The following is a 24,620-nucleotide window of genomic DNA, read 5'->3' as shown; positions in this document are numbered from 1 at the left end:
TCCCAGAATCAAATGAGTAACAAAGATGGGATCCAAAGGTCCCTTTCCCACAGCCAATTCCAGTGAGCCCCTCTCTCCCAGGGTTACGGGGTGCTCGGAGCAGACATTCTTAGAGGGACATACCACACACAGCAAGTCACCAAACCGGACTGCTCTAGAGGGCTTCCAGGGAACTTACTTGTACTTGTGCTGGTTCCAATTGTATTGATTGTGGTGGGGACAGATGAGGAGGAGTAGAGGGGCACGTGGCCATTCTCACACCCCAGGCTTTTGTCCTGCCAGTTGGAGGCGTTGATGCAAATCCCAGAATCCCGAGAGTTCTGCCACCCATTGAGCTTGTCATCGGAGTTCTGTCTTTGGTGATAGTAGTGTGTCTGCCCATAATCCACGGAGTCCGAGCGGCTTCGGTTCTGGCCGCCAAAGCTGGTCGCCGTGCGGTCCTCCAAGTGATTCAGCCACATGGCTAACGCGCTGCGATCTTCCAGCGAAGTGGCCGGATGTATCAAAGCATAGGACAGCAGCTGCCTGCTCTCCTCGATGTGCTGGTTGTGTTCAATAGAGTGCGCCAGGATTTTGGGCAGCAGTTTCATATACTCTACTTTCGCATCAAGGTTTCCTGGCTTCAGCAAAGGCAGATGAGTTAACAGGAGGGAAATCACTTTATCCTTGGATTCCTGTTGCCATTGGTTAATGATTCCTGGAAAGGAAAATATACAGGGCAAATAAGCAAATACACCCACAATGCCATGAAACACCACACTGTAAAGAGAATTCCTATGGGTTAGAGTCTCCATGTATCCTGGCTAAATTTTTCTCAAAACAGCCCATGCATTGGATTGGAAAACGGACTCCAGGTTGTCAGGGGGCCGTGACATCAATGAAACACAGAACAAATGTTCTTGGATGTTTGGGTGCTCAATCTAATTCCCACTCAGGTCTCCAAGACCCTACAACTACTTTGGTACAACCAAATAGAATTTACAGCCCTGTGTTCTTTCTTAGAAAAGTCTGGCCACGCCTTCAGATAGACAGAGGCATAAGGAGTAAGAAAATCTTCACAGAGAAGCAAGTGCTGTCAAAGGTGCAGTGGATCCTTGGGGGTAAGGCTGCTTTCCCTCCCGCAGACAAGGAAACATGGTTTACAGCCTAGCAAAGGCATCTGTGTGAAGATGGTAAAGCTTCCTGGATCGAGAAATCTGTCAGGAAAAGAAAGGACTCCCCTCATCTTGGTGAAGTAAGCCTGCACCTTTCTCACGAGAATCTGCCTCAGAAAACCACTGTGACCTCAAAGCTAGATCTGAAAGCTAGACTTGGCTCTAGGGGCACCTCTGATCACACACGATAAGCAAGCTATTTTTCTTTACGTATGGAGGATCTGTTCAGTTACCTTTACTATGGTAAGGTATGTAGAAGATAACATTTACCATTTTCACCATTTTTAAGTGGACAGTGTGTGGCAATAAGGACTTTCACAATGTTGGGCGGCCATCCCCGCCATCCATTTCTGGATGTTTTTCATCTTTTCAAACTGAAACTCTGTAACCCATTGAATAATAACCCCATATATCTCCCCTCCCCCAGCTCCTGGCAACCACCGTTGTATTTTCTGTCTCTATGTATTTGACTGCTCTAGTTACCTCATATAAGTGAGAACATACAGCCTTTTATGACTGGTGACTTCATTTCGCACCACATCTTCAAGGTCCATTCATGAAAGATCCATTTGTGACACACTCTCAAGGATCCCTTCTTGTCCCCTTCCACTCAAAACACACACTTGTTGCCTTTAGGTAAACATGGATAAATAATGTACTTTGCCTTTGACTGGCCTTTGAGAAGTAGCTTGTTCTGGAAACTGGGCATTATCCTCAGAACCTGGGGCCACAAGAAAGTTCCCTTCCTGCAAAGTCACTCTGGACACCCGAAGACATTGTCCCTAGCCTACTGATTACCCTACACGGCTAGCACAGGGCAGTTCTACGGCTTTCATGCAGTATCTGCAGAGTTGAAAAGGGGTCTCTGGAAGTTAGCAGAAGGGCTTCACAATTCTAGCGAGTCGCAAACATACCAGAACAAGCTCAAGAGTCGTTGTTGACCAGAAGCTACAAATGCATCAGCCAAGTACTGTAAGGCCTGTCAAAACCAAGGGCATATTCAAAGAAAAGTATCATGAAAGAATGTGGGCTCTGGAATCAGGCAAACCTGGGCATGGATCCCAGATCTGCCACTTAATTTGCGGTGGGACCTTGGTAAGTTACTTCACCTGCATAAGCCTCAACTGCCTCATCCATTAAGACTGTTAACAACAGCATCTGTCGCTCCTTGCAAGGTAATGTATCAAAAGGACCGGTCAAGTAGTCAATGGTGGAGATAATGCCTTCTACTTGTCTCTGCATTAGTCAGGCCCCACATTAGAGCCATGCTGGTTGGTTTCGGATACCGAGTTTTAAAAATAATTCTAGAATCTAAAGATGACCCAGGGAAGGTCATTAAAAAATATCGGAGTTGGAAGAGGCAGAAAGTCAAAGGGTGAAAGAAAATGGGGTTATTGAGCTTATAACTGAACAACATGAAGAGATGGTCGACGTGGGGATTTCATAAGAAGATGAAGAGTCAAATGTCTGAAGTACAAGTCTTCAAATTGAGGCAGCAGAGATTAAGACTGGATGCAGAGAAGAAATGAAGTGCCAGAATGACAAAAGACCCAGAGGAGTCACCAAGGAAGGCTTTATAATCCCTGTCCTGGGGGCCTGGAGAATAGAGACAGATGGGTCTAGAGAAGCACTGTTGGATGGAATGTAATGGGAGCCACACATGATATTTAAAATGTCCTACTATTAAAAGAGAAGTGAAAAGAGGGAGGTGGAATTAATGTTAATGATGTATTTTCCTTAATCCAATATATCAAAACATTATTATCTCAACTTGTAATCAACAGACATCATCGACGAAACATTTTGCATTCTTTTCTTTGCACCAAGTCTTCGCTGTCCAGGGTGTATATTACCACTGACATCACATCTCGGCTGGGACGAGCCACAGCTGAAGTGCTCAGAAGCCATGCGTGGCTGGAGGCTGCAGAACTGGCTAGCCACGGGGCTGGAGACATTCAGATGGGGAAAGCGGATGGCAGGAGGGCACCAATGACCTCAGCAGGTCCCTCCCGGCTCCCTGACTCTATATTTAGCTAACTGGCACCTGACAAAAGACAACCCTGCTGCATTCCATTAGGTATGGCCTCCCTTTTAAAGGAGCTTTGGGAGATGGACGAAGCACCGGTTCCAACTTCCCATCAATACATTTCAGGAAACACCCAGCATGTTTTTAATTATGAATATGCTTCGGGTAAAGATAAAATCTATTCATTAAGCCCAGGGAACTAAAGAGGCACTGGCAAGAAGCAAAAGGTCCCGAGAGGAAGAAATATCTGTGTCTGAAGCCAATCCGACGAGCAGATGGAAATAGCATACACCTGGAAAATGCACATTTAGAAATTAAATTCAGGAACAAGTTTTAATAAGAATTCATGAGGTTGAGGAACTCCCTAGCTTTCTGCGAGGTCACTTCCCCGTTTGGGCATTCTACCCTTCTGCAAAAGGTCAGCCTAAAAAAAAAAAAAAGGAACAAAAACAAAACATAAATAGGACTCGGAGTGCAAACGAACCATGTTATCTCCATGTAAGCACTCTCTGCCAGGGATTAACAGCAAAGAGGAGAAGAAAACAAGGGCCCTGCCCTGGTCCCTTCCAGGCCTGAAATGGGTCTTTCTCTATCCTCGGAATAGGGCTTGGATGATGTGGCCAGGGGTGGGCTTGGACTGGGGTGTGGCCAGGAAGACAACGATGACCTTTGTTTACTACCACTGGGAACCTGGATGTGAGGCTGCCTCCTGAGGGCAGTCTTCTGAGGTGTACTGCTGGATCGAACTATTCCTGCAGCAGCTACAGCTGCCACGCCGACAGCTAATGGTATTGAATGTGGCCTGCATGCCAGGCGCTTTTGTAAGCTCTGTGCATGTAGTTACTCACTTAATCCTCCTAAGAAACTGACGAGGTAGGTCCTATTATAGCCTTATTTTACAGACGAGGACAGAGAGGTCAAGCCATTTGCCTCAGGTCCCCCTGGCTAGGGAGGTGGCAGAATGGGCGTATGAAAATTAGCATAAAGATACACAATGGTTTTCATGCTAGAGAGTTTGGCCATAAGCTAAATACACTAATGTGCATAATATAGATAATATGTGATTCTATAATACATAAGATCTATAATATATAACTATATATAAAATGTGTATATGTGCATTATATTTACAAATATAATAATAGGAATATATTAATAGAGTGCATGGATCAGCAGAAGACTGGCCAGCCATGGGAGTGCAGGAAGAAGAGTAGTTACAGAGGTAATACCTATTGTGGCTTTAAAATGTGTCCACAATTTCCATGTGGTCCATATACACAATGCAATATCACTCAGCTATCGGAAAGGATGAATACCCACCATTTGCACTGACATGGATGGAACTGGAGGGGATTATGCTAAGTGAAGTAAGTCAAGCAAAGACGATTATCATATGGTTTCACTCATCTGTGGAACATAAGCAATAGCACGGAGGACCAGAGGGGAAGGGAGGGAATCTGAAGGGGGAGAAATTAGAGACGGAGATGAACCATGAGAGACTATGGGCCACGGGAAACAAACTGAGGGTTTCAGCAGGGAGGGGGTGGGGGGGTGACAGGGTGATGGGTACTGAGGAGGGCACGTGTGGTGATGAGCACTGGGTGTTATACGCAACTAATGAATCACTAAACACTTCATCAAAAACTAATGATGTACTATCCAGTGGCTAACTGAACATAATAAAAAAAAAATAAAATATGTCCACAACTTCCTTGACATTCGTCTCTAAAAGATGGAGCCTAACTAATTCCTTTCCAATTCAGGGCATGGCTAGACTCAGTGAGTCACTTCTAGCAAATTGAACATAGTGGAAGTGACAGAGTGTGAGTTCATGGATAAGGTTATAAAAGGCACTGAAGGAGAACCTGAGTGGCTCAGTCACTTAAGTGTCCAACTCTTGATTTCGGCTCATGATCTCAGGGTCATGGGATCAAGCTCCGTGTTGGGCTCTGTGCCGAGCGTGGAGTTTACTTGTCCCTCTCCCTCTGCTCCTCCCCCTGCTCATGCTTGCCCCCTGTCTCTCTCTCTCAAATAAATAAATTAATTTAAAAAATAAATAAGAGGCACTGAAGCTTTTACCTTGCTCTCTCTTGGGTTACTCACTCTGGGGGAAGCCAGCTGCCATGCTGTGACAACACTCAAACAACCCAGTAGCGAGAAGGGTCTTGAGAGTGAGGAACTGAGTCTTCCTGCCAGCAGGCGGCACTAACTTTCTAGCCCTTGAGGGAACCATCTTGGAAGCAGAACTCCCAGTCCGTTAAGCCTTCAGATGACTGCACTCCAGACAACATTTGGGAGACCCTGAGCCAGAAACATATTCCTGATCCATAGAAACTGCATGTGGTAACATGTTAATTGTCGCAGCTGCTAAGTTTTGGGTAATTTATTATGTGACCAAAAAACCCCAATCTACCTCTTCAAGAGGTTTCCTCTAGAAAAATGGAAGTGTTAGCCATTTGACTTTGAGCAGTTCACTCCTTCAGGCAAAATCATTCTCATTCTGCGATCTACTCATGAAGCTACCCTATTGCCACTAAACATTCACCTCAGCCTCCCTCATCCTGATTATCCACTTGCCAAACAACTTTTGGACTCTGATTAAGCTCCCGGTATCTTTGGGGAAAGAATGAACTGATCATACAGACTTGAGGTAATTCTAGATTCTATGTTGATGATTTTTCAGGGCAATTTAATGGTTTCTGATTGTGATTTGGTTTCCTGTGGAGGCCGCCTTCCCGTGCTCAGTATATGGACTTTGAGTACATCTGGTCCCTCGGGTGATGGCTCCTCATGGCAAGTTAATAAGCCAGCATCGCAGGGTTTACTTCCCTGCTGCCTACTTAGTACTGAGTCAATCCCTCAGGGTGAACATCCCCAGGACACTGATGACAGTAAGCATCCCCACCTTCAAAGAGAAGCCAGGTTCTACAGGTGGGGACTTGGGACATGAATGCTAGGTCCTGCCCAGATGCTCATTGGTCGTCTTTGTGGGATCCACACCATCTTTCAGAGAGCAAGGAGCTTTTGCTGAGATGTATATTCAATGGATTCTCCTTACTGGGGAAGACTTAGGAATCTTGAAATTTTAAATTAGTCAATCACTTCTGTGATGTAGTTTCTGTTGCCATATACACCAGTATTACTCTCTTCAGTAGACACTCTGGATTACAGAGGTCCAAGAATGGCAAGGTTCAATGGTGCCAACTCACCTCTATTACTTTCTCTGAATATTTTTTTCTAGATAAGGAGCAAAGATATTATTTTCTGGATGTTTTATGTGGGTAAAAGTTGATGATTTATAATTTATAAACCAGTGACATAGGAGTAGTAAAAAAAAAATCCTGAAGGAGCTATAATAAAAGATCATGAGGATTAGGAAACTGTCCCAATGATTCTTAGAGTGACAAAGATTGTGTTTAAATACCAAGTCTGGTATTATTACTATACAATGGTATGTCAATGTTTAAGGGCTCCAGTTGTTGGTAAATTACCCTTAAATTGCTATTTTATTATACCCTTGTTTTCAATTTAATAACATTTACTATAAAAGGGTTTCTCACAAGTGTATTTAGGCCATTTGCTCATGCGAGAAATGGCTGGAAATTAAGTGCACACATATAAGAAGTACCGTTTAAATAAATGCACTAAAAGGCAGGAACACTAGTGGATCCTAAATGCTCAAATTTCAGATTCTTGGAAGGATCTACATTACAAACTTAATCCTAGACACATCGTGTAATAAAGCCTTCTCAATGTAGTGCAACTCTGCACAACTCAGGGGCAGACGGCACACACTATGCACTTGGTAGGGGTGTGAGCTGAAAGGACACCTGAAAAGTCAGGGGGACAAATGGCCAATACCAACATGGCAAATGGTGGGATTCCTGTATTGGCACCTGCACTTGTTTATCGTCTCCCAAGGTACCTTCTTAAGCTAGAAATGACTGGTGAAACATCCCCATGATTTGGTGGAGCCCCATAAGACATGAGAATTAGACTAGATGTTATGGGGGACCCGGACAGCATGCAGTTACTGAGCTCCTATTGTTGCATGTGGTGCTTCGAGCAGATACAAAGGACTGTGTAGATAGAAACCTCTCTGTTTTCAAGAAGGGTGACTGCCAGCTTCCCAGATGGCTCCCATGGATCCTTGCCTCTTGGTATTCACACCCTTGTGTACTCTCCTCCCACACTGAATCCAAACAGGTCTATGTGACCAATAGAGTGTGGTAAGGTGTTCTGAGATTAGGTCATAAAAGGCACTGGAGCTCCCACCTTCCTCTTTTGGCTCATTCACTCTGCAGGAAGGAAACCACAACAATTATGAAGACACTCAGGAAGCCCTGGGAGAGGCCTGAGTGGGGGAAATCGGGCTTCCTGCTACCAGCCAGCACCAACTTGCCAGCCACGTGAGTGAGCTACCTTGGAAGTGGATTCTCCAGCTCTCGTCACTATCTTGCAAGAGACCTTCAGCTAGAACTACCCAGTGACATTGTCCCAAATTTCTGACCCTTGGAAAACTGCAAGGGAAATATTATGTGAAGCTATTAAGTTTTGTGGTGATTTGTTACACAGCAATAGTTAACCTATACAGCTTATTAGTTAACTAAACAGAGCTTCGTGTTATTTGGTAAAAAGAAAAAAAACCACTCAAAAATGCTACTGCCCCTTGAATTTACTAGAAAAGAAGGGGATCTATGTAGAAGACTTCATAGCCCATTATAACCACTAGAGCTTTCTCGGAGACCATGAAGGTCATCAGCTGCTGGACACTCATAGACACTTGACCATCTTCAAAGGCTACCCCTGACCCCAACATACCTACAATGACCCACTTACCACTCCAGAGTGATCTGGTCATCTTTTCAATGTGGCCTCCCCTTCTTAGTCACTTTTCGTCCTGGGCGCTGGTGTGGCTGGGTGCTCCAGGAGGGCACCTTTGCTCCTGAAGAACCCAGGTCAGTAGTAAACTAGTTCTGAGAACTCAGCCAAGAGTTCAAGTTGGGATTCACATTCAGGTTCCTGACCTCTTCCTGGCTATGGTCAACTTTTGTAGGTCTGAGGTTGCCCGTTCCTAGAAGGTGCATAAAACCAGCCAGTTCCCCTGACCACTTGCCTCAGTTCTGACCTCACATCTGTATAGGTGACTCCCGCCTCGTGTCTCCAGCCCAGGTCTCACCCTGCACTTTGGACTCACACATCCAATTGCATTTCTCTACATCTCCACTCAGATGATCTCAAAGTTACTTTGTCCAAAACTGAGCTCCCCCTCTCATTCTCACAAGATCTGCTCCTTTGGGTCTCTTCTCTAGCTCAGCAATTTTTCTTCCATCTTTCCAGTAGCTCAGGTTGAAGCCTTCAAATATCCTTGACTACTCTCTCTTACGTCCCATATTTGATCTGTTAGCAATCCTGTGCACCAAATTTTCAAAACACACCCAGATTCTGACTACCTCTCGCCACCCACCTCCTGCCCCATAAACAACATAACCATCAGGATGATCCTTTTAACACTAGAAGATAGGTCATGTCACTTCTCTGTCATTCCAAGGGCTTCTCATCTCACTCTGAGTAAAAGCCATACAACAGCCTATTAGGCCCTCTACGATCCAGCCCCATCCCCCACTACTGGTCCCTCATTCTTTTCAGTCCATTCTGACTCCCTTGCTGTTTCTTCAACATGCCAGATATGTGCCTACCCCCCAACCTTTACACTTGCTGTTTCCTGTCTGGAATGTTTTTACCCCCAGATCCACATCTAGCCCCCCTCAGTTCTGTCTCTTCTTAAATGTTGCCTTCTTAGTGAGAACTTTTCTGTCCACAATATTTTAAATATTAATATTAATATTGTAAATTGCCCACATCACTCCCTCACCCTACACTTCCTTTTCCCCCACGCCATGCTTTATTTCTCCCCCTAGCGTTTATCATGTGACCTGGCGTGTATAATACCTATTTTCTGTCTTTCTCCACTAGACAAAAACTCTATGAGGGTAGTGATGATGCCCCCCTTTTCCATGTATTAGCATTTCCTTATTAATCACATTTTTTAATGGCTATATAAGTTGTTCCCAGGCATTTTGTTTGATAGTGGTTTATTAGATTTCGGGATTTCTTACTCAAAATCTTAAGCATTCCCTAGAAATTTCTTTTAAATGAAGACTGATAGAGTGGGTGACCTGCAGACTCTAGATATCACCCCAAAACTGGTCACCTCTTTCTCATTTGATTCTGCAGAATTCTGATTATTTCTAGCTGTTTTATTTTTTATTTTAAATAAAAACAGGAACGTGTAAAAGAGGAAAATAAAATGATTAACTTATTTTTCAAAATCTTTACTACATTTCCCTCTCAGTATTCTGTTAGGATGGAAAATTTCCCTACATGCTAGAAAACAAAAGCATAATGGGTGCTTTTCTTGATTGTAACTGACACCAATTAAAGTAATCTTCATGATAAAGATTTGTTAGGCTGAGACAGCAGAATTAGATGCATTTAATATGACTCTTTTGCAAACATCTGTTGAAGAAAGAAAGAAAACCAATGCCAATAGGGTTGTGTTAAGACTATTGTATATCCAAATTTTTTGGCCATGAGTAATTATGTTCTAATAAAACCTCACAGGAATGGGTCTCCTAAGAATCATATAAATTAGAGATGAAGAAAATGTTACCTTACTCTTGACAAATGCAAGACAAATCCTTATAAACCACATTCGGCTAGTTTTTTCTACCAGAAACCCCTCAGAGGAGAGGCTATAAATGTTCCAAAAGCAGGAAGCTGTCCCACTCACTGATCTTCAGTGCCATTCTCGCGCTCCCAGACCACCACTGACAAAACCCCACATACCACAAAATGACTCTCCAACAGTATTTCAAAATAATGAATTAGCAATCCTTATGCTGACCTTGCAGAGGAGGAAACCATGCTTTGTACTACAGCACTTAGCTTTGGGCCTTCCTCCATGAGAAGCACTAGAAATAAGAAACTTGCAGGAAGCACCCTGTTGTCCAGGTGGCCTAAGTGCCATCGTATTTGTTAATGAAGAACTCCCAAGACCAAAATCTTTGGCAATGTCCAGACGGAGCCAACAAGGAGTGTCTTGGGAGAAATATAAACAGGTCAAGTCTCAAAGGAATAGTTTGTGCTTGACCGAACAGACCAAACTGAACAACAGCCACTTCCCACAATAGGTTTATAAACCCCACAAAGTCTGGGGAGGGCCGTTTCGCCTATGACCACAAGGAGTCATTCTATGTCTTTCAAGGAGTCTGGGTCGTTAAGTCACTGGGTCCCACGCTTTCTAAAATGTGGAAGTTGCTCAACAACTTCTAGACAAAATTTCCCATCTTCAGAGATGGAAATCCCTAGTGTAAGTGTGAATGGAAGAGCCCTGTGATGTGTGTAAATACTGTCACCAAGGAGCAGCACACACACATCCTCAAAATAGACATGCCAGAAAAGCCGATAGTAAAATTTATGTATCCCTCATTTAGGTATGAAATCTGAACTACACGTACAAGTTATTCTATGGAGGAGAGAATGGACAATTCTGTAGAGGGAAGATATTCGAAACCACGGTCACAAAGTAACCGTTACTGTATTTGAAAAGAAGGGCCCGGTCAACTGTACAAGGATGGACTCGGGTGAGCAACCCTAGAACATTCCCAGTCCTGCTCTCTTGTCCTCATTAGGTATAGCCCCGTTGAGAGAGTGAGAGGCATACCTCCCTTTCTGGGGTTTTCTTGAGCTATTCGCCAACTCCGAGTATTTATGCAAAGGTAGGCAGCTTATTATGTTCACCTGTTACCTGTGTACCAAACTCATTTTCAGGTTGGTAGGTCTGTTGATGAAATTCAAATAAGCTTTTTCAGATTTTTTGAGAAGGGGAGGTACTTTTTCATTTCTACCCCTCTGGGGCAGTGGGGTAAGAAGGAAGAAAGGCAGGGAGGACAATGGCAAAGGATGAAGCTCTGCAATCAGAAACGAGAGTGGCCAAGGCCGTTTCTCTCCTTCTGGGCACCCACCGTGATGTTAAATGGAGCTGGAGGTCAGTGGCTGGACCAGAAGCGGGAGCACGGACCGGCTGAGGACCCTCTGCTTTAGTAGACTTTGTGGGAATGCTGCCGGAGGAGACACGAGCTCAGAGCCCACAGTTAGAAAAACTATGGATGAAGGCCTGTCGCTTAACCTTCCTGAGCCTCAAACACACTGTCCGGAATTCTAAACCAAAGGAAGACCCGAGAACAGCAAGAAGACTTAGGCCAACACTGGTCCAGAGCCGGGAGTGACCGCAGCAGCCTGTTCTGTTTTAATCTAGCTTTACATCACCACCTTTGAGGGTAGATGTATTTATTAAGCCCTGGGGTCTTTATCTTTGGTCTCTATCAGTGTAGATAGCACTGTGTTGGGATCTGTCCTCTTCCACGGGGTGTGCAGGGTCAGAGACAGCCATGGGAAAAGTTCTGTACCCCATAGAAAAGTCTGCAATACGAAGAATTTGGAGAGAATCAGACCAGAGAGGTAGATAAAATACTTCAAGAAGGTCTCCATTTATAGTACCAACTGGCAACTCTGTAAGGAATAGAATCCATTTCTAAAATAACCCCAGAACCTCCAGCAGACCTCCAACCAGCACCCAACACTGTTTACTGGAAAAACACAAAAAGCTCAACTGATTATCCCCACACCAATGGAGACAACCTTTGGCTGTTCAAATCTTAAAAGACAGCGTTATTTATTATTAAATATTCTCTGCTGTGGAAAAGCCCTGTATACATCTAAACCCTCTGCCTCCTCTGCACCCCCATCATCCATGACATGGTTTAGGGATCTGCCGCCTCCCTCGAATCCTGTTGACCTACTCTGGCCCTCACTGCCTCTCTCTACGCACAGACCAGCTCAATGACGCACGCGCTTGTGTGACACTCTCCTCGATGAGATTGCTGGCTCCCGGGGGCAGGGACAGTGCCTCCCACTTACGTGTCTTCCAGTGCTCGTCTAGGTCAGTGCTGATCACACAGGCTCCCTGGACCAGACTGGACAAAAGATCCACGCACTTTTCTATCACAGCCAATGACACAGCAGATCTGTTCCCGTCTCAGCTTTGTCTGTCTCTGGTTAGGGTGCTAGGTGTCAACAGTGGAAACCTTTGCACGAGGGCGGAATCGTGAGGGGACACTGGGCCTCAGCAGAAGGGGAGTGCTGGCTTCCTTTCAGGGATGGATGCCCCCAGTGTCTTCACTTTAGTCCCTCCCAAGGCCCTCCCGAGGGTCTCAAACAGCCACCTCCCACCAACCTACACACACACACACACACACACACACACACAAACACAGGTGGGAGCCCGGCTGTCTGGAAACTCGGACCCCAAGACACAGGTTACAAGTACCTAAGATGGGCTCAGTTTGCCTTGGGGCTCCTTTCTGAGGTATTCACTTCCAAGAACTGCAAGAGCATTAGGTCACTCTAAGCGACCTGAGGAAAAGGAAAAGGAAGAGAATACAGCACCGCGATTGAGAGCAAAGATTCTAGCTGTATCGTCTGGGTTTGAATCTTGAATCCCGACCTTCTGTTTGGTTAGCCGTGTGACCTTAGGCCAGTCACTTCACCACTCTGTACACTTCAGTTTCCTCATCTGGAAGATGGGATACCTCATAGGATTGTTATGATGTTTGAATTCTTTAATCTGTGTGAAGCAAGGAACCACTATCTGGCCCATACTGAGTGCTGTATAACTGTCAGGGACAAGTCATCATCATCTAAGGGACCAGGACAGTTCTCCATGGGCTCCTCTCCTACAGGCTGCGGAAGGGGAGGAGGAGAGGATAGGAGAGCCAAAAAGGCCTAAGACACTGGTTCTCAAAATGTAGCACCTGCCACCCCCCCCCTCCCAAAACACACACACACTTGGCAACTTGTTAGAAGTGCAAATTCTGGGACCCCATCCTAGATGTACTGAATCAGAAACTGTTTAAAAACCCCTTCAGGTGATAGGATCCAGGCTTAGGTTTGACAACCCCTGGTCAAAGGAACTGAGAGAAAATCAAGGCCTCCGATTTCCAACTTTGGGATGGTCAGCAGCTTAGGGCTGGTGTGTAACCACGTAGGAAAAATAATTTCCTACCAGGAGAAGGGCTAAGAAGAATCAATTCACAGGTGGACAGGGACCTATTTTTAAGAGGAAGTTGTTGAATTTTTTTAAAAGTAATCAACAAATAAGCAAGCAAAATGTCATATTTCTAGGACGGGGAACGTTGCTCCAGTTTTCCATTCATAAGCAACCTAACTAGTAAAAAAGAGTGAAGGCTGGACAGGGAGGCCACGACCCAGCTCGTCTGAGTTCGCAGGGTGCGGGTCAGAACAGTCAACAGTCTCACCAGGCCTGGGGCGGCTCGTGATAAAATGAGGGTGAGAATTTCTGGTTTAAACCACCCCTCCCCAACCACTCCCGCGTCGCCCCCCGGGGTTCTGTGCTGCTGGCCGGGAAGAGCCGGGGCCGCGGAGCCGGAGCATTACCTCTAGACGGTTGCTCCGGAGAGCCCTTTGGTGAAGAAGTATCAACTCACGGGCCTGACGGGGAACCACGGGACGTGCAACAGGAGCAAAATTCTCTTGATTAGAGGACCGTAAGGCTTTGCTGAGTTTGGGGGAGAGGGCACAGACGCTGTCCAGGCGATGTGGAGCCGAACACATTACAGTGGAACCAGGTGTTAGGTGACACGTTGCGAGTTGATGGAATTATCACATAAGGGGTTGCTCCACCTCCTCCCTCTCCACTTCCTCCTCCTCCTTTTCTCCCCTCCTCTGGTGTCCACTGGGCACAGCTCCTCATTATTGAGTGTCCAGCTGGGTATTGTGATGTCAGAGGCATCACCCACCGTGGAGTGGGTGCTGGAGGAGAGACTGGCGGCCCGGCCGTGTTTGAGGACACATGGCCCTGGTGCGAGCTCCCGTGACACCAGGTGACACCATGCTCCCTCCATTTACTGGTAACATCTCACACCTCATACATTTACTGGTAACATCTCACACCTCATACATCTCTGGGAGCCCTCATACATCTCTGGGAGCCCTCATCCTCCCCTCTCAAAACCAATATGGTGCTTCAGGGAAACTGAGGCCCAGAGAAGCTCATCCAAGGTCATGCAGCCATACTCTGGGATGACCGTGAAGAGTGCCAGAGTTTCCTGACCACTCGTCCACAGCAGTGCAGGGGCCCCGGCTGCCTTTTATAGAAAGTTTCCACACACCTTCTATTCCTAACCTTGATCACAAGCATCGCCGGTCCGCATGCTTTGGAAGCACAGGCAGACGCTCTGTGTCACGGACTTAGTAACGCGCCCCATTTAGGACCATGAGCACAACTTGTTTGTGCTGGACGCTCAATTCTAGATAACTTTCTTGGCCTATATTTTTGTTTTTATTTCAAACCCAGCTAACTAATCCGGGCTTTCTACATCAAAAAAAAGCCAACTCTGGTCCTCTAAGAAAAATCAGCAGCTTACCACACACACCCTTTCCAGACTCCGAGATGCCAAGGACATCAAAAGTCTGCAGTTTTGGGTAGAAGACGACTTTGTTCCTAACTGCATGGTGGGGCAGGGCCATCTTTTTGGTTTCTTTTTTGTAAGCTGATAGTAATAGTAACAGAATACGAAAGATAATCTAATAAACAGAAATCATCACCTCTCCCTAAATATATAGTTACACACATACACACACACACACACACACACACACACACACACATACATATATATATGAAGTTATGAGATGTCTTGACCTTGAGATCTAAGGGAATGGCCTTTGGAAGAGAAGGATGTTACCCCTCAGAGTAAGATCTGTAGGTGAAGGTGAAGAGCAGATATATAACCTTTAGCACATGACTTGCTCCACTAATCACTGAGCAGATTCCAGTACCTAAATAAAGCCCCAGAAAACATACACACCGAAAGAACCGGCTCACTAATAGAAGCACTGATGGACCCAGACAGGGAGTGCCCCCCAGCCAGTGAAGTGACTTGCTTTCTCAACATGACAGAGGTACATTTCGACTGTGTAGTAAATAAAATAAAAGTTCATTGTAAAAGAGCCCCGACTGTCCCCCATGTGATCCGTCTTTGCTGCCTCCTCATGTGACTGGCCTCCCAATTTAGAGCGTAACCAACTCCCAGTGACCTGTAATAACACCATTCCCAAATTAGAGCTCTCAATTTGACTTGGCCTCGGTCCCTCCCTCAAAGCAAAATAAAGCATCCGTTTTCTTTTTTTTCACATTCATAATACTCTCCTTTTTGAGTTGCCAACTCAAACCCTGCTCCAGTCAGATTGAGCCCTTCCTCTATTTTTTTTTTTTTCTGGTTAGCCAAAGAGCCCGATGGAAAAACACCAAGAGACAAAAACAAAAACAAAATCAGACAAAAATTCCAAGTAAGTGACATTCAGCTGGAAAAGCTATGATTCACATGCAAATAAAAATCTCCCTGAATTCACTGTTATATGACGCAAGCCTCTGGCTTCGACATAAAAAGGGCAGAATGAAATCACCCACAATTAAACTCACTCTGGAATACTGGAATTCTCTGGCTAGGCCTCCCCAACTAATGATAAGAAAACCCCCAACTGTGACAGAATGAAGCTAATTGTGTTGGATCCCAGGGCATCCCCACCTCAGCAGACATTCACTCTTGAACATTCCCCAGCCCGGCATTCTCCACGTTCCCTCACCCTGTCCTGGACCCAGCATAACCTTACAGGGAGATGGGGTCTCGCAGGGGCGGCCCTCCTTTCTGGGCACACATGAGGGCACTGTGCTGAGAACCCTAGACCTCACCTCCCACCCTCAAGCCTAGGACACTCCTGTGCAAGAAAGCTTTCTAAGGAGCTCTGGGAAGATCTCTCCAGGAGTAAACAGAGCCTTTGTTTGAGCTTTGCAGCATCATACGCCTCTGATCTGAAGTCCAAGCCAGAGACAATTCCACAAGTCACCTTTCCTGACTGGCAGATAATTTACCATCCCATTTCAAACCCTGTTTCTCCTTCGGGGGGGAAAGCTGATCAAATACCACTTTTTTTTTCCCTTCCAGATGGTTCCCTTAGGATGTGCACTCCATCTACCTGAGAATCACAGAATGCCCTCAGAGATTCTCTGGCTCTTCATTTACCAGTTGTAGGGATTTCACCCCATGATTCCTCCCTGATGGTCACCAGGGCCAAGCTCCTCCCTAGCCACGAGGAACCCACTTTCACCATCAAAGGGAGCCAGGATTATTAAAGCCCTCATTGGGCTCTCTGCAACTTCTTTCCATTCAACAAAGGTCAGGTTTTCTGAAACCACAAAGAATAAGTCTAGAGATACTTATATACCCATGTTCATAGCAGCCTTATTCACAATAACCGAAAGCAACCCAAATGTCCATCAACAGATGAATGGATTAACGAAGTGGTATATACACACCATGGAATACTGTTCAGCCTTTAAAGGAATGAAATTCTGACAACATGGATTAAAAATTGAAAACATTATCCTAAACAAAGGAAGCCAGACACAAAAGGACAAATATCATACGATTCCTTTACATGAGTACCTCGAGTAGGCAAATTCATAGAGACAGAAAGTAGACTGGTGGTAACCAGGGGTTGAGGGGAGGGGGGAAGTTACTGATCAAAGTGTGAAGAGTTTCTGTTTGGGATGATGAAAACGTTTTGTAAATGGATAGTGGGGAGAACACAGTGGGAATATAATATAACAGAAGTGTACACTAAAAGATTATCAGAATGGCAAATTTCATGTACATTTCCTTCCAATCAAAAATACAAAAAAATAACCTTATTCCCCCTTTCACAAGATAGCTAGGTCCCTAAATCTTCTTTTTTCAGGTTTAAAACCTCCAGTTCCTTCTAATAATCTTTACATAAGAGGACTTCTAGACCCTCACGGCTTCCTGGCCACACTCCTCTGGGTCTACTCAGTGTCTCTCTGAAAACCCAGCACCCAGAACCAAACAGCAGGCTGTACTCAGCCTCGTCCTGCCTGGTATGCCCCTCTGAGGTACCCAGCTTCACCCCCAGACAAAAGCTACACAAAAGCTACTAACTGACTGTTTCAGCTGCCAGGGCAAAAAAGGGCCAGGTTCAAAAACATGCCATCGTCCACCCCCACCCCTACTGCTGCTTCCCCAGGCCCGGATCCATCCCCCAGACAGCTGTGGGAAGCTGTAGCTGAGAAGAGAAACCAGCAGGGGCGACTGGGGGGACCTGAGGCGGGCAGCATCTGAGCTGAGCACACTCCGGCCTTTCCACAGATTTCCCTCATTTCTCGTGGGTGTTTGGCAAATGGAAACAGGGCAGGCCTGGGAGGCATCTCTCTCCAGGCACTCGGGGATGTCTCTTGGCAGCCACCCACCACAGCCTGTAGCCACCATCATGGTGTTCAACCCCACAAGCTGACCCAGCCTCGCCGGGCTCGACACACTCGCCCTTCTTGATCCCTTCTGGAAAAGCTTTGAACGTTGGAGGTAGGAAAGTTCCCTTCTGCATTTTAAAGTACGTTGAAGCTGAGCAGCCTGGGTGTTGGTCTGATTCCACAAGTGAGTAATCCATTTCCTGAAAGTAAACTGCTCACCCTTTGGAAGTGGACCAGTGATTTTGGGGTGCCATTTGAAGTGTCCCTAACTGGGTAAATATTTACAGGCACAAGCCACGGAGCTTTTCTAGGAATGTCAGTTAATTTGCTAAATTAATGACCCTTAAGGTGGAACCCTTAAAAAAAAGTTAATTCGTCTCTAACGGGTGAGTAATCTATGCCTTGGGACAAGGTATTGGTTGGTGAAGGGGGACAGTATGCTTGTCTGATTAGTTAGAAGAACCACATATAAATTAAAACCAGGATCGACTTAAAATCTCTATCTTCTAACTTTTTTTGACTCCTGATATTCTACTAATATCTGAGCCAATGATGGGTTGACTTTGGAAAACTCTTTTCTATGCCAATATTTTGCCAGGAGTTTGAAATGACAAGATTTTTAAAAATCCCTTCTTAGTAAGTCTACTGGCCTCAGGGATTCCATACAGAAGATCTCATGTGTCTGCCACTCACTAAAATTGTGCCCACTGGGCTGTACCCGGAGACTTGCCTCAAGTTCTCCCGTGTGGAATAATTTACATTTCAATCAACTGGCCTGAAAGAGCCTTTTGCCTTGAATAGTAACAAGGTGATTTCTTTGGGGTTCAAATGATCACTTAAACAATCCTTTCAAAAAGACTCCCGTGCCATCTTCTCCTCCTCCTTCATAAGACAGGCAATCTGCAAGGAGTAATCTAAATTTTCTGATTAAAAGTGTGCGGCTAGGTGAGTGTTTTTGGAGCTCTGTTGGGAAGATGAGCTTGTATGTGTGGTGGGCTCTGAGGTATGAATAAGTCAGGCTGAGAAGTGATCCTCAACGCCAGAATCATGAAGGTTTCTGAATCTGATAAAGAAGAGATCATTCTGGATTCCCCATTTGCCTCCCTCCAGCCCTCTTCTACCTCTGTACAAGCCTGTTTAGTAAAGAACTTGGGAATCCCATGTGACTGATGGGCTCAGCCGTCACCACCACCCTTGGGGGTCTTCCCAGACAGAAATGGGGGTTCCCCTGACTCTCCCTGAACCCTGGTGTGGTCCCGGACCTCCGACTCTGTCCTATCTTACAACCGCCTGGGCCTGGGTCTTAGGCCAACCCTACAAGACTTCCTGGACTTAGATGCCAGCTACCTGCTATCCCATCCCCATCGGGGGTACTCAGAAAGGAAAGGACTCTGTGACTCCGAGAGATGACAGCCCGCCCTTAAGTGTCCTAGAGCCTAAGCCCACGAAGGCCAGAGCATCAGTTCACCCTTCCATCCCTTGAGAACCAGGTCACTGGGTGGTGGTTGGGTACACAGCTTCCCAAGAGGGCCCACCTCCAACAGCACTGTATGGAAGAAAACAGCGTGCCAGCTACAGAGAACCCAGGGTTGGTTATCCAGGTAGCCAGCAATGCTGAAAACACTGTTTTTCCTTATTCATTCATTTCCTTCCTCCCCACCAGGCCTGCACACGAGGCAGCAGGGGCTTGGCACAAGTCACTGAACGCCTGAAAGACAAGGCTGGTCTGTATCATCAGTAGAGTGGGATTTGGTCTTAATTTATTTCCTTTTATGCTTTAATTTGGCACATGTTCATTCTCCATTGCATTATCTTTTTTATCTATCTTTTTAAGAATGCAGCCACAGCCAGAGTACAGACCCATCTTGGGAACTTGATTATATGCTGAGAAACTCCATCTTCAATACTTGCGGGAATAAAAGTAAATGCTTAAAATATAACTGATGATTAATAAGTATTAATGCCAACGGGGTTACCAGGAATTGGGGAATGTCAGACTCACAAGTTGAGCCTTCGATGGGATGTGTGCTGGTTAAGTCAGGGACCCAGATATGGTGTGTGTGAGTCACTTGGCTACTGTTGCTACCAGCAATCGACAGCCCCCCAGAAACGACCTTACTTTATTTTTCGTGACTCCCTCCTGTACAGACCCAGTCTGGGGAGATGGAGAGGCCACAAAAGAAAGCAAACCGAATGAAACAGTACAGACAGGAGACAGATGTGGAACCGAGAAAGCCCCAGCTACTTCTGCTGCCTTCTGAGTCCTGGGAATAAGCGCAACTTCTGGACTTCTCCCCTAGGAACTCACATTTCAATCTTCTTCCATGCATGCAGCAGACTCCCCACGACCCTGAGCTGTAGGCCATGCTGGGGATGAGAAGAGGGCTTCTTCATCCCCGGGCTGCTGAATCACACACCCCTTTCACGGAATGCCCACCTCATGTGTGTTCCTACTATTCACCCCCACACGCTCTGTAAGGCCAGTCCCATAACCAAACGTTGTATATTCTGATGGCTCTCTTCAAGAGCTCTGTGTTTCTTCTTAAGGAGGATATTGTGCCATAAATCTTTCCATCACTGGGACCCGTGGTCTGTCATAGCCTATTTCTACCACTTACCTTTTGGGAGATTTCCAATTCCCACTTCGGTTAAACTTAAAGAAACTGCTGAACTGGTCTCCTTGCCTATTTTTCACTTGAGGCCCCATGAAGAAGTGACTACAAAGTTTTCCAAAATTACCAGTGTCCCCCACGTATAGTGGTCAATACACACACAGAATTACACTTACCTACTTGTCCTCTGGTTTAGTTCCTAACTTAATATCAAACATCTGTAGAGTACTTTTTCAAAACCTCTGCATCGCTTTTTAAACATCATGACATCTAATTTTCAAAACAAGCATGAGTGGGCAGGTGGTGGGGAAACTGAGGCTGGTGGAAGCGAAGGGCCATGCCTGGGGCTCCCCTCCTGCCCTAACTCTGTTCCCCAGCCCGGAGCTGGCGTCCCTGGCCTCTCACTGTGAGGCTGAGCTAAGGCCCGCTGGGAGAAGGGTCAGCCAGTGCAGCCTGACTAGTTCATGTGTTTTCTTTGTTCTTCTTACAAATGAATCTAAACCTAGATGGACACTAGGAAAACAGTAGTAATTTAAGAGCAAATCCCAGCATGTCTCCAAAACAACAGAGAACCACACTCTGAAAGCAAATAAGACGGTGCTTTATTCTTCTTTCTCTGGCTCTGCTGGCTGCGTGTGAGTGAATTGGGTGTGTCAGGTGAGGGGAGAAGATCCTCCAGAACATACCATTATGATTATCTAACAATAACAACACTCTCACTGGCAATGTCAACTGAAAAGATGAAAAGCATGAGGTTTCTTTTACTTTCCATGGCAACTAGCTTCTGAAGGAACAAAAAAAAGTGGAAATACTAACTGCTTCATTACGTCTCAGTGATGCTGGTTACTTTGGTTAAGTATTCTTCAGCCCTTAACATTATAAACTAAAGAATGTGCTGGAACAGAGACTTCTGGATCTTATTTTAACTAAGTTACTTTTCAATTTTTAGGAAAAGATAGTTAACAAATGTGGCTAGATTTAAGTAATTTTAGTTTAGTTTAACTTTCCCTTAAAATAACCATGTCTTAAAGTAATCATACACCAAAAAGGCCTCAATACCCACGTTACAACCCTAAACGTTGTCTCTGCTCACAGCCCAGAGACGTACACCATTCAAGTCTCAGTCACAGACCTGAAAATTACACCACACTGGCAAGAAGCAATTCTATAGCAGATTCGTTAAAAAAAAAAAAAAGAAAAGAAAAGAAAAAAAAATGAGTGGCAGCTACTAAGGCCCAATTTGCCAGGCACTGTCTTGTTAATTTCATTTTCTGAGAAGTAACTTCCCCTCCAACAGAAAATGTGACAGTTGTATTAGGACCAACTCTGTTACTTTTCACTTGAATAGTTCTTATCCTACAACCACATGAAGCCTAAGAAAAGATTGCCGTGTGAAGAAAGACACAGTGACCTCAGACACGCTTGGGAGATTTCCCAGCAGAAGCAACACAGGAATCAATGGTGGTGGAGGACCAGGCATGTGCCGTCGGGGATCAGAAGACAAGGGAGTGTGGCCCCAGTGGGACTCTAAACACACACGTTCCATCTTCTCTGGACACATACGCACCTGTCCCACCATCACCCCCACTGTTTTGCCTCCAAATCCTCCAGGTCATTATTCCTTCCTGTCCTCTATCTCTCAGGTCCCAGACAAGATCCCTTCACCAAATCTTGAAGGCTATCACACGGAGGTATTTCCCTTTGCACATTCTGAGAGATCGATCTGGTAAGGATAAGCAGATGCAAGGGTTACAAGGTAAGAACCGGCAATGCAAAAACAGTCTCCCAACTGTGGACAGGACCTCAAGGACACAGCGCTAAGTTCTAAGTCTGGGGAGGCAATCTCTTGTATTGCAGTTTCCTCCTAAGAAAAAGTAAACATAATACCCTTCTGTCACCAGCCACTTCCAAAGAATGACCAGGAAAACTGGTGTGTGCATCTTAAGACTCAGCACTGGGGTAGGGAGAAGGCATCCACTTTGAATATCCTCTGTCTAAAGATCTTTACTCCTATAAACTACAATCCCTCACTCATGCCCACGCCTCAGGGCATCCTCTGAAATCAGTCTTTGTCTAGAATCAATCCTGCATCAGCTGGAAAGGGAAGAGAGTTTAAACATTCTTGGTTGCAGATTAGTATTTTTAGCACTTTAAGAAAAGATTAGCCTGTTTTTCATGTAACTCATTTCTCATAATATTAGCACTTGTGTTTTAAGAGCACGGAGCAGGGAGCTATTGTTAGAGGAGACAGGATCAGAATAAAGTAGCCAAGTTACAAGCTATATTGCTTATTCTTTTCTTTTGCTGAAAATATTTCCTCAATGTCTACTTTCCAATTAGCAGCTCCCAGATATTCCTGGTCCCAAGGAGTGTAGATATATAAGAATCACCAAAAACCACCTTTAAATATTTGACCTTCCAGCCCAGTCTCCAAGAATGATGAGAAACTGGCTCACGTGTTTCCAGAAAGTCCTACTAGTCAGTCAGACACAAAATTCAAACCCGAGTCAATAAAAAAATAAGTATTTGAAATATCTGTCTTCCTTGTCTCCCCTTCTTCTTCCTGCTGTCTATTTTTTGGCTACTTCACTACTTTTAAATCTTGCATAGCACAAAGAAAGGGGGAATGTTACTTGAAAGAAGTTTGGGGACAAGGTTGGGTCAAGCAGAAGGTAAACTACAAGGTTGGGATTACTCAGGGTTTCAATTTTCTATGCTCTCCCAGTAGACTGTACGTATGTGTATGTGTGTGTGTATATATATACAGACACATACACACACACACAATTACAGATGGGTAGGCTAATAGAGAGAATGAATGAGCAAGAATGGGCTGCAGGTCATTGGAGACTATTTAAAAAGCATTCAGACACTAGTATAAACCCCAGGGGACTAATTCTGTAGACAAAAATGCCCTTTTAACCAAACAGTTCCAACATAGGAGAGAATTTCCTCCTTCCACCAGAGCCAAATATTTTACTGTGCATTAAAAGACTAATTAAAACAATATTGTGGTATTCAAGCATGCGTGGGTTATGAAGAGAAGCCCTCGCTTCATGAGCGAACACTGTACCCTGGTGAGGGTTACACAGCAGTTGCGGAGACCTGCTTTGTTTCATTAATATTCACATAGCCACTTGGTAAGAACTGTAGCTTGGAACTATGATTTACATTACAAAGCCCCTGAAATGCCAGGAATGAGTCATGGCATTGTGCCTGGGCATTGCGCTGATTTTCTCCATTAACCAGGCGTACATACTGACAACTTCCAGGAGAAAAGCTGAATGAGTCAGTTTCAGGAATAAAGCGCATTAGAATACTATGCGTGAGGAGGAGTCCGAGGAACAGGAATTGGGGCTTTTTTTGTTTGTTTGTTCTTGTTTTGTTCTCCTTAAATAGAAACATTCATAAAATTCATTTCTCCCAAAAGCAACAAGCATAGATCCATGCAATTATAAGGATTCTCACACCATGACCGAATTAGTTATGCAACCACTGCACAGCGTGCTGAACCGGCTAGGGTCGAGAACGGCTCGGACAATTCCACACTCCCTTGAATACACAGGGTGCTACCTCGGGACCACATCCAACATCTTCTCTTGTCCTGGTTCTCTTCTTCAGGTATCTTCCACTAGCTGACTCTCACACAGGAATGGGAGTCACCAGGAGACAAGAAGTCAGCTAAGGGCGGGAGGGACAGGCCCGGTCGGAATTGGGGCAGAGCAGGTAGGATGTCTCAGCAGCAACGACACCCCGAGCGGCACAGACGGAGCCCTGGCTTCAGCGGGAAGCGGAACACATTCTGCGGGGCCCTGGACTGTGGGGACTCTTACATTCTGTCATATTCCCTGGTGCCGTTCTAGGAAATCAGACTCCCCATCTCCTTAGCCCTCCTCTTCCTTGAGAGCGGTTCTGATGTTCAAGAGATGAAGGCTAGAATGCTGTCATCCTGTCCGTCTATTTAAAAATACCTTATTTGAGCCTATTTGGGGAAGTCTGGCAAGGGGGAAATATTCAAAGTACAATGAGCATCAGTGGCTAACATCTTCTCAGAACTTCTGATCTTATCTGAAGTTCGAAACCTGGATCGTGGAATGATTTGAAAACAGCAGAATCACGACAAACGGAGAAATCCGAATATGCCAATGGCACTTGCAAAGCCACACTGCGAAGCTAATGAACGAGAGTGATTACAAGTAGCTGGCGCCCCTCTTTCCAGCACGGGCCTGCTGCGGTTCTCACTGGCTCCCCTGTCTAGGATTACACTCCTATGCTCTACACTTTCCTAGGACTGAGCCACGGGCTTGCTTTCTCTTTTTTTGGATTTGGCCTCCAATGTTTAGGCACGAGACAGCACACACAGATGAGTAGCTGAACTGTGCTAATTTAAGGGAGCCCTCCCATGCACGGATTCTCTTGTA

At 45.3% G+C, this 24,620-nt stretch overlaps 1 protein-coding gene across 3 annotated transcripts in view; it reads right to left on the bottom strand.

Annotated features, from left to right (window-relative positions):
• The window catches only part of SAMD4A (sterile alpha motif domain containing 4A), a 206,099-nt gene that overhangs the window by 84,834 nt on the left and 96,645 nt on the right, over positions 1-24,620 (bottom strand). For 2 of the 3 annotated variants that reach the window (XM_034648600.1, XM_034648601.1), the window contains exon 3: positions 179-697. In XM_034648600.1, coding sequence (XP_034504491.1) covers positions 179-697 — 519 coding nt within the window. Of the gene's footprint in view, positions 1-178; positions 698-13,698; positions 13,987-24,620 lie in introns of those variants that run through there. The other variant, XM_011225504.3, reaches the window with a different exon arrangement.

The sequence above is a fragment of the Ailuropoda melanoleuca genome, chromosome 20, assembly GCF_002007445.2.
Source record: "Ailuropoda melanoleuca isolate Jingjing chromosome 20, ASM200744v2, whole genome shotgun sequence".
NCBI classification, from domain to species: Eukaryota; Metazoa; Chordata; class Mammalia; order Carnivora; family Ursidae; genus Ailuropoda; species Ailuropoda melanoleuca.
Note: the sequence above shows the minus strand (reverse complement) of the source record. Positions and strands in the feature narration are given on the sequence as shown.